This window comes from Oncorhynchus mykiss, chromosome 17, assembly GCF_013265735.2.
Source record: "Oncorhynchus mykiss isolate Arlee chromosome 17, USDA_OmykA_1.1, whole genome shotgun sequence".
Lineage (NCBI taxonomy): Eukaryota > Metazoa > Chordata > Actinopteri > Salmoniformes > Salmonidae > Oncorhynchus > Oncorhynchus mykiss.
Genome location: NC_048581.1, coordinates 63,483,458 through 63,496,937, shown reverse-complemented (window position 1 = coordinate 63,496,937; position 13,480 = coordinate 63,483,458). Strand labels below are relative to the sequence as shown.

The window sequence follows — 13,480 nt, the reverse complement described above, 5'->3', positions numbered from 1 at the left end:
TACTGTACATAACTTGACATTTCGTCCTTACATTGTGGAAGGATACATTGTGGAAATGCATTTATTATCCACTATAAATGCTAGGTTACACAATTTATCATATTAACTGTAACAATCTTAGGCATAGTGGGTGCAGAGTCAGGTGCAGGAGGCAGAAAATTCTGAATAGCTCTTTATTCAGCACCGGGCAAAATAGTATATACAACGAAACTGAGTGTCATAAAACAAATGCCCAAAACAGGAACCAAACCAAGATCGCACTACCACACATACAAAGTGGGAATAAACAAGCTCTCATGAAGAGCAGGCGGGCCTACTGACTTAAATAGCCAAACTAAAAGTCTAAACAAGAAACAGGTGAAGCAAATCAGACCAAACCAACAGAAAAGGGAAAAAGGGATCGGTGGCAGCTAGTAGGCCGGTGACGACGACCGCCGAGCACCACCCAAACAGGAAGGGGAGCCACCTTCAGTAGGAGTCGTGACATTAACAGTCTCCAGTATCAACATTTCCAAGCAAACAAAAACAGGGAGAAGGGAAAATCTGTAGAGATGCTGAGATAAAAGTACATACTCTTTGCCAGAATTCAGCCAGCCTTCACAAGACCACAAAATATGTAATGCAAAAAATGTCCCCTTTTTTCCTTTACACATCCAACCGAATAATACAATTTCTGAGTGCATGATATTCTGTTTCACTGGCATATAGCATGTTCTATGGATGGTCTTAAACTGCAGCAATTTATGTCTGAGATTATATGAGCATGACTGGGCATTCTAACATAGAGTGACTTTTTCCACATTTTGATATGTTACTGCCTTATTCTAAAATTGATTAAATTGTTTTTTTTCCCCCATCATCAATCTACACACAATGCCCCAGAATGATAAAGCAAAAACAGGTTTTTAATAATTTTTGCTAATATATATATTCTAATGGAAATATCACATTTACATAAGTATTCAGACCCTTTATTCAGTACTTTGTTGGAGCACCTTTGGCAGCGATTACAGCCTCAAGTTTTCTTGGGTATGACGCTACAAGCTTGGCACACCTGCATTTGGGGAGTTTTTCCCATTCTTCTCTGCAGATCCTCTCAAGCTCTGGCAGGTTGGATGGGGAGCATTGCTGCACAGCTATTTTCAGGTCTCTCCAGAGAAGTTTGATCAGGTTTAAGTCCTGGATCTAGCTGGGCCACTCAAAGGCATTCAGAGACTTGTCCTGCGTTGCCTTGGCTGTGTGCTTAGGGTTGTTGTCCTGTTGGAAGGTGAACCTTCACCCCAGTCTGAGGTTATGAAAGCTCTGGAGCAGGTTTCCATCAATGATCTCTCTGTATTTTGTTCTGTTCATCTTTTCCTTAATCCTGACTAGTCTCTCAGTCCCTGCCACTGAAAAACATCCCCCCAGCATGATTCTGCCACCATCATGCTTCACTGTAGGGATGGTGCCAGGTTTCCTCCAGACGTGACACTTGGCATTCAGGCCAACGAGTTAAATATTGGTTTCATCAGAACAGAGAATCTTATTTCTCATGCTCTGAGAGTGTTTAGGTGCCTTTTGGCAAACTCCAAGCGGGCTGTCATGTACCTTTTACTGAGGAGGTGCTTCGGTCTGGACGCTCTACCATAAATGCCTGATTGGTGGAGTGCTACAGAGATGGTTGTCCTTCTGGAAAGTTATTTCATCTCCACAGAGAATCTCTAGAGCTCTGTCAGGGTGACCATCAGGTTCTTGTTCACCTCCCTGACCATGGTCCTTCTCCCCCAATTGCTTGTCTGGCCAGCCAGCTCTAGGAAGAGTCTTGGTGGTTCCAAACTTCTTCCATTTAAGAATGATGGAGGCCACTGTGTTCTTGGGGCTTTAATTCTGCAGAAATGTTTTGGTACCCTTCCCCAGATCTGTGCCTCGACACAATCATGTTTCTGCGCTCTACAGACAATTCCTTCAACCTCGTGGTTTGGTTTTTGTTCTGACATGCACTGCCAATTGTGGGACCTTATATAGACAGGTGTGTGTGCCTTTCCAAATCATGTCCAATCAATTGAATTTACAACAGGTGGACTCCAATCAAGTTGTAGAAACATCTCAAGGATGATCAATGGAAACAGGATGCACATGAGCTCAATTTCGAGTCTCATAGCAAAGGGTCTGAATACTTATGTAAATAAGGTGTTTCTGTTTTTTATATTTAATATATTAGCAAACATTTCTAAAAACTTGTTTTTGCTTGGTCATTATGGGGTATGGTATGTAGATTGCTGAAGATTTTTATTAATTTAATCAATTTTAGAATAGGGCTGTAATGTAACAAAATGTGGAAAAAGTCAAGGGGTTTGATACTTTCTGAAGGCACTTTATCTGTATCCATTCATCCTCGTCAATAGCGTCTCCCAGGTCTTCCTCAAATGTTTGTTTTACGTGTTTTGTGTCATTGGGAAAAGCCTCTATCAACCCTGGATACAGTTTGGAAATCAACTTTGAAGGTTTGTCAGACTACCTTAAAAAACATCTGGCTTGTCCTGTGTTTGCTGGACAAAGAGAATAAAGTGTTGTATCTGCATAAATTCACCTCACCTCTGTCACAGACTGGTCTTCCCTAGCTGCCTGACCCTGTTGAGACCCCTGTCACCATCTGATCCTCCTAAAATTAGGCATGACAAAGAATTACCTTGGTGTACATTTATACACTGTATTATCCAAGAATCGAATCAATGGTTCAATAATTGAAATGACCATTATTCCCAGATCCTAGGCCGTAGCTTTAAACTTAAGCTGCTGTCCTGTAGCTACTGTAGGTCTACCCAGCAATTCAAGATGGAACTTTGCATCATTCACCGAATATACTGCAAAATTCACCTGAGCTCCATAAATTGGTCTTCCCTGGCTGTCTGACCCTCTTGGGACCCCTGTCACCATCTAATCCTGCTAAGACATGATGAGCATAGTGTTGTGTACTGACTGCACTAGAGGGCTGCATTTCTGCAGGATACCAGAGATCATTGCGGCACAGTTAGCATTTTTCAAGCTGCAGGCGGGAGCGGGTGTCAGACAGATGAAAATATTTTTGTTGTCCCACAGATTATTTTGAAACGTTCCTCCTTCTGCTTTGTATGTGTTAGCGTACCTATCCTATTAAAAACATGTGTTTTTTTGCATTAGTCACACACTCAGAATTCGCTGTGTCAACTTCTGCCTACCTCTCCTAGTTGGGTGTTAGAGTTCAAGTGCGCCTAGTATGTGTGGCGCTCAACCAACGTTAGTCGAAGTGCAATCATAAAATGTAATCGTCATTGAAAAGGAAAAGGCACAATATAGTTTACTACATTGCCTAGAAATAGGTTTAAATGTTGATCACCCATATTTTTTCTGTCTGAAAATCTTCCCTCTCCAAAAAGGTAGGCTATAAAAATAGATTAAGAGAAAGTGTAAGTCTCTCCAACTCTGCTCTCTTCGAACTACAGCTAGAATGTTGGCTGATATAGCCCAGTAATACAGATAGCCTAATATAAGGGCCATGTGAGAATCTATGGTAATTTTATTTTATTTTTGCACATTTGATATTGCCTATAGGGCAGAACATTGCTGGGACCCTGGCTGGCAAGTGAGCTGCATCACATATTGTATTTATTTATTTAACTAGGCAAGTCAGTTAAGAAGAAATTCTTATTGTCAATGACAGCCTAGGAACGGTGGGTTAACTGCCATGTTCAGGGGGAGAACGACAGATTTTTACCTTGTCAGCTCGGGGAATCGATCTTGCAACCTTTCGTTTGCTAGTCCAAAGCTCTAACTACTAGATTACCTGCCGCCATATGCCTAAAATAACATTGCGGGACTGCGGTTGGGTTTGGAACCATCAGAAAGAAAGCCAGCAGGTGCTGGCAGAGTGAGGTATGAAAAGCTGTGTCTGAGGGCGGGAGCTGGATGAAGAAATCAGTCCTGTGCAGACCTCTACTTTGCACCATGACAGCGAAGCCTGTAATTTTAGAGCTGTTTATTACAGTGTCAGTGTGAAAAGTAGGGAATTATCTAGGGAAACTGACAGATTAATAACATTAAATTGACATACTGAATAATACAACTCACCTTGCACTGAAAAAATATAATTCTTCAATCATTTGGCTGATGGTTTTATTGTTTGATTCAATTCTAGTTTGAGGCAAAAAATAATAGCTAATGTGTAAGCCAACTTTTGGCCAGCTCTCTCTCTAATGGTACATCAACTGGCAAAAGCTTGCCAAGTTCATTTACTTCTGAAGCATGACAAAACAAAGGCTACAAACATTTCCATACAAACAACTTCTGTTAGATAGTAATAATAGCCACCTCTGGCTGTGGAAGCTACTCACTAGCGTAGCTTATTCATTCACCTCAGTCAAGACGGGATGAAACATTTGCTAACGTTACATGTCAGTTACAATACTAGCTCAGGGCAGTGAATAAACACTCGTATTGTATTTTTTCTGATAAGTTAAACAGCAGTTACCTTGCCAGCTACATCAGTCAACTAAAGAGTAGCCAGTTTCAGTTCTGCATTCTTGTACAACTCAATGAAAGAGCTCAACACTATGTTCAACTCACCTGTGCTGGTCCAGCCAGCCTTCCAGAAGCTTTGACTTCACACAGCCTGTCAGCCCGCTCTGTGGTGTCTGTGTGGTCCTAAATCCAGTCGGATAAACACTCCGAACAGCCTACCTGATTGCTCGGAGGCGTCTGCATGGTCTTAAAGCACACCGTTGCAGTGTTTTGTATCACATTCCAATGATAAAATTTGGGGGACAAAAATGCAATTTCAGAATGTGGGGGGGACATGTCCCCCTCATCCTCAGTGGAAGTTGCGCCCCTGCCTACAAGTGTGATCTGGGATTTCTATTGGATAAGCAGTTTTAGCCTATCTTCAGACTGTACTGTCTTTGCCAACATGATGAGATTATTATGGACAAAAGAGTGAGATTATTTATTGGAAAGGAGCATCAAGCTCATCACCTTGCACTTTCACTACCCTGTGAAGTTCATCATAATTTATTTCAGGCTTACCCTGGTGTAACGGTTTGATAACTGTGTAAATCTCTCTTGGCGAAAGTGGCATTTGTCAATATATTTGCCTCTATTTACCCTCCAAAAATTAAATTATAATTATCTGCTAATGTGGCTATCATAAAGAACTACAAATGCCATGAAGATCTGGACGAGACTGCCGAATCGAGGCAAAGGTAAGAATCTCTGGATTAACTATCTAATGTTAGCTAAATTTGGTCATGAATAAATTGGCTACATTTCTTTAAATTGATATGAACTAATAAATACCAGGAACTTTATGTGAATTTTGCTAAACCTATTACATGAATTTACCATTGATCCTGGTGATACCGTAAATTTGTTCATTCTAAAATCAGCGTAAAAACAATTGTTTTATGCGCATTTTCCTAACAGAGATGTTTCCATCAAATTGACATATAAAAATACCTTTTGCGGTTAAATTACCAAATAAAAAATACAAGTTAAGTGGGTTTCCGTCGCATTTTGAACTCTACATATGGTTTTCCCCCAAAAATTTGGGGGGTTATATAGGAAGTGTGCCCATTATGGTATTAGCACGTGCGTTCTAGCCAACAGCAGATAGGGGTACAGTACTGTATCTGCACGCTGGTGGCTAGAGCGCAAATATAGCCTACAGGATGAGATTATCATGCACAAAAACACAAGATTATGTTTGTCTAACAGCAGCCAAGCTTTGATGATTATGTCACCAGAATAAAACCCTTGATATTTATTGGAAAGGAGCATCAAGCTCATCACCTTCCACCACCCTGTTAAGTTCATCATAAATTGTTTCATCTGTAGCATAATAAACTTTTTGATTTTGACAAATTGTACTGGGAGGACCACACAACATGTCTTTGGGTAACCCCAAGTTTACTTTGATATGATGGTTATTATATCAATATTTGTGCATAAAAGCGTTGCCAACGACATTTCTCACATAATTCGTTTCATCGACACAAAGAGATCCCTACTTCCCATGGCATGCACTTTACTTGGATAAAAAAGGTTGGATGGTAACCTGGTTTAGCCTGTGTATGTTTGTCCTTCATTGGACCTTGAGGTGTGTCACAGGAAGTGAGAAAGAAATTACAAGGAGGCCGACGCCCTCAGTGTCCATAGCACTTTATCAGAGGAACCCCTCTGCCCCCTAGTGGTTATTGTGCTTCTCACATCCACCTGGCAACAGGTTGCTTACGGCAAAAGGAGTAATGCAATTGTATTTGTATGTGAACCAGACATTTTACAATAATAAACTTAAAGTTTACAAATTTGCACAAATGAATGAAAGGGGGTAGATACTGTATCTCCAAAGGCCTGTTCTGTAGCTATAGTGCCTACCCTAACCTCCTGGTTCAACTGTTGCTGTAATTGAGGCATCTGTCTGGCTGTAATGAGGGCATATGACACTGTTATGAATAGGTTTCCTCTTCTCCGCCAGCTGCTCCTCATCACTCCTCCGATGTCTCTCTGGCAGTGCACCAGTACTGGTGCCAGTGACTTTGGCTGCAGCCGTACAGACAGAGAGATTGTGTCCCAAATGGCACCCTATTCCCACATAGTGCACTACTTTTGACCAGAGCTCTATTGCCCCTGGTTAAAAATAGTTCACAATATAGAGGATTTGGGACATAACCAGAGAGGTTCTACCTAAGTAGGCCCAGAAATAAATGTGCCAGTCCTTGTCAGTCGATTCAGGCCTCATCAATCAACTCCTCTACCACTAACCAGTTCCACCTCGCTCTCTCCCATGTCTTTCATGACTTTGATTGATATTGTACATGATGTGTCTCTCTTTCACACTCTCTCAAAGAATTTACATCAGTATAGAGCAGATCACTATGAAGACATAAAACAATCTATAAGCTGAGTCTCATTGTAATGTTTTATTACTACTTTTATTCATCTTATCAGTTTTTATTTTTAAAGCACACATTTTCTTTCTTATTTCCTACCATATGCCTTAGCCTACATTCTCAGCCTAATTTTCAAAATCTTCACTAAACAATACAAAAATGTGTTGGAGTTTCTATGGCACAATCTTATTTTTAGCTTGTTGCATTTCCCTCTGATCCAAAAAGGATAGGCCTACTATAGTATTAACATGTACGTGTCTCATACATAAAGCCTAAGAAAGTAGAGGTTACTGACCTTCCTCACTGTATTTTAGGCCCAGAACCGCACCCATACTGTGTTGAGTGACATGTGTGGAACCAATCGTTCTTCTCTACGCGAGCCGCATTCCACCAATCACCAAAGCTGGGCGGGACTTTTAATGCTGCTCTTCAACATGGCGGATATGTCGCCTACGAGTTGAATTTAAAGCACATTTTACTTACTTAAGTTAGAGACAAAAACAGTAGTAAGATTAGAATATATCGTTTTCAAGGCGGTAACTGCAGTCTAAAAATGAAAGGCAAGGAGCGGTCGCCCGTTAAAAAGCGCTCGCGGATTCTGGACGATATTCGAGACCGGGGAGGAAGCCACCCAACAAGTAAGAAAATGGGAACACTCTCGGCGGCAGGCAGCAACGGGAATAGTTCTGTCAAAAGTGGTGGTTCGGTAAAACGGAGTTTACCGTCTGAAAAGAGAGACTGTCGAGATTTAGACGGACATGTGTCAAATCGAACTGGGAGTAGCCATGGATATGCTAATACAACTGGTTCGAGTAGCAAGCTACACATTAGCATTGCTCTGGACCCCACGACAAGGACCAATTCTCGCGGGGAACCGCGGCCTCTTCCGAGTAACGAAAGTGAGTACAAGACTCTAAAAATTAGCGAGCTGGGCTCTCAGTTGAGCGACGAAGACATTGAAGATGGATTATTTCACGAATTTAAGAAATTTGGGGACGTGAGTGTCAAAATAAGCAGAGTTAACGACGAAAGGGTGGCATTTGTGAATTTCAGAAGGCCCGACGATGCTAAGGCGGCCAAGCACGCACGCGGCAAGTTGGTGCTCTATGACCGCCCTCTAAAAATTGACGCGGTGTACATGAACCGGAGGAGGAGCCGCTCCCCCATCGAAAAAGATCCATATGCAGGAGTTGCAGGACACAGACATTTGCATGTCCAAAGACCCCTTTCACCAACGGGGCTAGGATATAGAGATTTCCGACTGCAGCAGCTAGCTTTGGGCCGCCTCCCCCCTCCCCCCTCCCTCCCTAGAGAACTGGAAAGAGAGAGGGAATTTTCTATCTATGAAGCCAGGGCCCGGCCACCCTTCATCCCTGACTGTGCAGCTTTCTGTGAGGAGGACCTCCTCTCCCCTGAAGATGATCAGCGGGCCAACAGGACGTTGTTTCTTGGCAACCTCGATGTCTCAGTGACAGAGAATGACTTGAGGAGGGTGTTTGACAGGTTTGGGTTGATCACAGAGGTGGACATCAAGCGGACATCCGCTCGCGGACAGAACAGCACCTATGGATTCCTAAAGTTCGAGAACCTGGACATGGCTCACCGTGCTAAGATCACCATGTCAGGAAAAGTGGTGTGTCACAACCCTATTAAAATTGGCTATGGCAAAGCGACACCCACAACCAGGCTGTGGGTGGGGGGTCTTGGCCCCTGGGTCCCCCTTGCTGCTCTGGCTAGGGAGTTTGACCGCTTCGGCACCATCCGGACTATAGACTACAGGAAGGGGGACACGTGGGCCTACATCCAGTATGAGAGCCTGGACGCTGCCCAGGCCGCTTGCTCCCACATGCGTGGCTTTCCTCTGGGTGGTCCTGAGAGGAGACTTAGGGTGGACTTTGCTGACACAGAGCTCCGCTACCAGCAACAGTACCTGCAGCCTCTCCCTCTGCCGCCTCACTTTGACCTAGTGGCAGACTCATTTGTCCACCGGCCCACCCTCGAGGCCATCAGAATCAGAGAGAGGAGCCCTCCACCCCCACTCCGCTTCAGGGAAAGGGAACTGTACAACGCAGACTGGGCTGGCCCAGCAGTCTGCGAGAGGGTGCGAGGGGCAGCTTTTGAACCCGTGGAGCACCTGGAGAGGCGTTCACGTGAACCCTGGTCTCTGGAACGGGAGCTGCAGAGCCGAGACCAGGCCCGAAAACGGCGCCTCTTAGAGGATGGGCGTCGCCCGGACCGCTCACCAAACAGCAGTGAACATGGGCGTCGTCGTCATGGCGCCTCTCTGGAGCACAGCCCTGGTGGCAGCAGCCGGGACGGGGGGCGCTACAGCCCCCCACGCTCCGATAGACCCTCTCCCGTCAGAGAGCAGCGGGCCAGCCTAGGCCGTGGCCCTGGGGACAAGCGGCTGCGGACAGACAGCCCAGCCTTACCAGAACGGGACCGCAAACGCAAAGCCAGTGACTCATGCACAAGCCCTGTAAAGAGGGAGGACCGCTCTGATCACCCCTCCTCTTCCATGTCCAGCCTGCAGTCTAAGCAGGGGGCCGGGGGGCAGAAGCTATGTCAGGCCTGGCATGGCGTGCTCCTGCTGAAGAACAGCAGCTTCCCCACCTCCATGCACCTGCTAGAGGGGGACTTAGCTGTGGCAGCCAGACTACTGGTGGAGAGCTCCACTGGTGGTCAGGTGTCCCAGCTAAAGATCACCCAGCGCCTGCGTCTGGACCAGCCCAAGCTGGATGAGGTGTCCCGTCGCATCAAGACTGCAGGCCCCAGTGGCTATTCTGTCCTCTTGGCTGTGCCCGGGAGCTGTGAGGAGGGGCCCCAGGATGTGGGAAGCTCCACCGAGAGGCCTCTAAAGAACCTGGTCTCCTACCTGAAGCAGAAGCAAGCAGCCGGCGTCATCAGCCTGCCTGTGGGTGGCACCCGCGACAAGGACGGCGCAGGAGTTCTTCACGCTTTCCCGCCCTGTGATTTTTCCCAGCAGTTCATGGATGCCTCAGCTAAAGCCCTTGCCAAAACCGAAGAGGACTACCTGGTGATGGTCATTGTCCGAGGAGCCTCATAAAATGAGAATCATTCATGTGTGATGCATTGGTAGCACATTCACACCCACAATGTGTTACGGGATTTAGCTGTCATTGAAACGGAACAGGGTGGGGTTGATAGCTTTCTGTCTTGCTACAAGTAGAACTTATTGGCAGAACACAATGCTATACTAAGAGTAATTTGGTAATCAAAAATAACAAGCCTTTCAGATATTTTAAGTTGTCAACTCAGCATAGCATGCATTAGCATGTAGCCTGCATTACATTCTATTGGTGGTCTACTTTTAATGTGAACAATTTAAATCACAAGAAGTGGATACATTTAATTGAAATTGGTTAAGTCAAAGTAGACTCACCTTTCTCTATTTCTGCAACTAATCTGTAAATCATTCATCTGTAGTGTAATTTATGCATTTTTGTGAATCACAACTACATTGGTTATTGCCTTTTTTATTTTGAAAAAATCTGACATCCATTGTATTTGCAAACAATCATTTATCTGGTGTCAGTCTTGTTTGCTATTCATTGCAGTAGAACATAAAAGCATGTAAAGATTAATCTGAGACCTGAAAAAAAATCTTAACTACCCTTAGTTATCTCCTCATTTGAATTTCTTACACTTAGTCAGACTGGTAATAGATAAGCCATGCCATATTTTAAGAGGCCTGTGAAGGTGTGTAGTTGTAAGACGATACAGTTTTCCATTGCATTATCAATAATTTCTTAGTAAAATTGGCATCTGCTTTTGTTGATCAATAAGAATATACCAGTCTCTATCAAGCAGCCAATGTAAAAGGTTTTGAAATTCAGTTATTTACATAAAACTCTACCTGGAATATTTTCAAATCAAACATTGCTGTTTGATAAGGTCTTACTTATTTGATCCATAGTTGGGACGATTTTTGTTATTTCTAATCGCCAAAGTGCTCACATTTTCACCTACTGTATCGCCGACTGTTGTCAGTGTATCTTTGCTTGGCACCAATAGCACTCACAGTTAAGTGTGAATTTTCAATTTTGGAAACAATATTTTGTTTGATACATTATAAGAGAATCTAGGATATCAGAGTTTGTTTTACAAGTGTTGCATTGCCCTGTTGACTATATAGACTAATAGTAAAAAAAACACAAAAACAAGGCTCATAAGTTTATTTTGAGTGGTCTAATTTAAAAGTGCCTATTAGTTAGGCAATATGCAAATATTGACTCTATTAGCGTAAATCCAGAATGGTTTTGATTGTCAACAGGTATATGATCCTTGGGTTCATTCAATAGAGGTGATGCCACACAAATTCCATAGAGGGTATTATTTTTTGACTAAATAAGAACTACCACTATTTTCCTGTGCCACTGAGGTCCTTGAGGTCAGGACGTTATCCTGTTTTTTATATTATGAGTAATGTTATTTCCAACAATCATCCCCACAGTTAAATGGTTGAGTTAAGTTTAAGTTAGTATTTTACTATACATAGTAAAGAAGGAAATAAAGCTTCTAAACCAAATGACGATGGCCCCTCATGGCAGTAATATGTGTCCCTTGATGACTTCCCCTTTTGGTTCTGAGAGAACTGTCTGGAAACCATTTAGAGACTGCCTAGCCTTCCAGAAAGCTAGGTGGAGCCATTTCACATAGTCTTTTCAGTTCCACAAACGTGCGTCAACAAGGTGAGAAGGAAAGTAGTTTATCTAAATGGAATTTCTCCAATGAGTTCAATCAGTTATGTCAAATGTATGACTCACTTTTGAAACAGGATACCTTTCTATTTGCTCTCAAGGACCAAGAGTATGTATGTCCCTAAAACATATATAGATTTTAACAATTGGTTTAGTTCAACAGTGTACTTAAATTCTGTTTAGGGTTAAACTAAGGATAAGGTTTGTTGACTGGCATTAAGCATATGTATCAAAATCTCTCCAAATACTACAGTGGAAGTTAATTTACATAATTGTTCATTTTCAGTTTGGCCTTTACATTAATTGCCAACTTTATACTTGGGGAACTCACCAGTAGTGTTGTTAATGCCATAGCCTTCTGCTTCTACTTAGAATTCAAAGTGTATTGGCATTTTTACATATAAAAAAAAAGACATTTTATTTAAAAATGTATTTTAAGTGAAATTTCTTGTATAAAATTATTACTGTATGTATGTTATGGACACTTCAGATTTGAGCAAGGAATACCAGAGTGGATAACACCACCATACCACCGTTGGACACTGGAAAACACCATACGCAAAAATACTCCAGAATGCACAGGGGCAAGGGTCCTTTGCACAGTGGCCCTTTGTGCATTTCCTCAGAATTTACTGCTCGTTGTGTTAATGCTTTGTGATGCCATTTCCCGTGTTTTAAATGGAAAATATGCTTTGTGCTGTGTCCACCTGATTTTTGGAGAAAAAATGGAAACCGCAATTGCACATGCGCCTAAGACGTAGTTGTCAAAAAACACAAAGTGCAGCTTGCACTTCATAGATTTTGTTTCGGTATCAATAAATGTTCTCTTTCGTGGGAAAACAAATGTTTCTGCCTTGGAAGACGACTTTTGTGACCTTTTCTGTTGTGTTGCGAAGGAATTGTCTTTTGCACTTAACTCTGGCCCTGCCTGTGTGAAAAATGGGAACACCTTTCCAGACCAGAAAGGAAAAAGAAAAGTGTTGAGAGCAAGGGAAAGAGCTCAAATCTTTGTGTTGACATCATTGCTCACCACCATTGTTAACACTGCTTTTTGAAGAGTTGCTGATGTTCCAGCTGTTAATGCCCAAGTCCCCCCCCCCCACACCTTTTACCTGGCCATCATTACTGTGCCTTTGCTGAGATGTCCCTAGTGTCCCGTTGAAGTGGGAGTGGGGCCCTACTCCTGTGTCATCTCTGGTCCTCGTAGCCGTAGGTGATGAAGCTGTTTTCCAGTGAGCTGTTACAACGGGGGCTGGAGAGAGGCTCACCTCTTGCTGGCTGCTGCTCTGATGGTGGCGCTGTTGTCATCACCTTGGGCCACTGATCCAGTTGTCCCGGGTGTTCCACTGCTCTGCCCACCACACCTCCTGCTGTGTGTCACTTTGGCCAACAACACACAGTTGGAGTGCCTGTCCTGTCCACTCAACTCTACTGACGAAAACAACCCTGCAGAGCTAGGAGGGTAATGCCTCAAGATCTGTTCCAGCTTAACAAGGAGCCATAGTTTTAATTATTTGTGTATTTGCCAGTTGCTTTGCTCTCCCTGCGTTGAAGCCTGCAGGAATAATATTTTACTGTGTTAGGGTCAGTTTACATTGGTACCCTACCATGGGATGGAGTGACTCGGCACCCAGGCTTTCCACAAACCACCATGTGCCACTCCCAGTGAAAGGAACCTCCCGCCCTGTGCAGGTATCAATGATTTGAATTGATTTAGTTCTAGAGTTTATTCTAAGTGAATATGAAATCAAAATGAAGAGACTGTCATTGGGCTGCCATCAGGGATCCAGAATCCACAGGAGGCACTGCCCAGTTAACAGTCGGCTTAGTGCCAGGATTCCAGGCCTGACTAGCATAGTT

General features: G+C 43.4%; 1 protein-coding gene across 1 annotated transcript; it reads left to right on the top strand.

Moving 5' to 3' along the window:
- The first annotated feature begins 7,301 nt into the window (after positions 1-7,301).
- On the top strand, positions 7,302-12,464 carry LOC110494348 (RNA binding motif protein 15). Its single transcript, XM_021569321.2, has one exon. It carries the CDS (start codon positions 7,453-7,455, stop codon positions 9,964-9,966), a length of 2,514 nt encoding a protein of 837 aa, XP_021424996.1. The 5' UTR covers positions 7,302-7,452; the 3' UTR covers positions 9,967-12,464.
- Positions 12,465-13,480: the final 1,016 nt, after the last annotated feature.

Excerpts from the sequence above, each read along its gene's own strand:
- LOC110494348 (XM_021569321.2), top strand. The coding sequence starts at position 7,453 with ATGAAAGGCAAGGAGCGGTCGCCCGTTAAAAAGCGCTCGCGGATTCTG.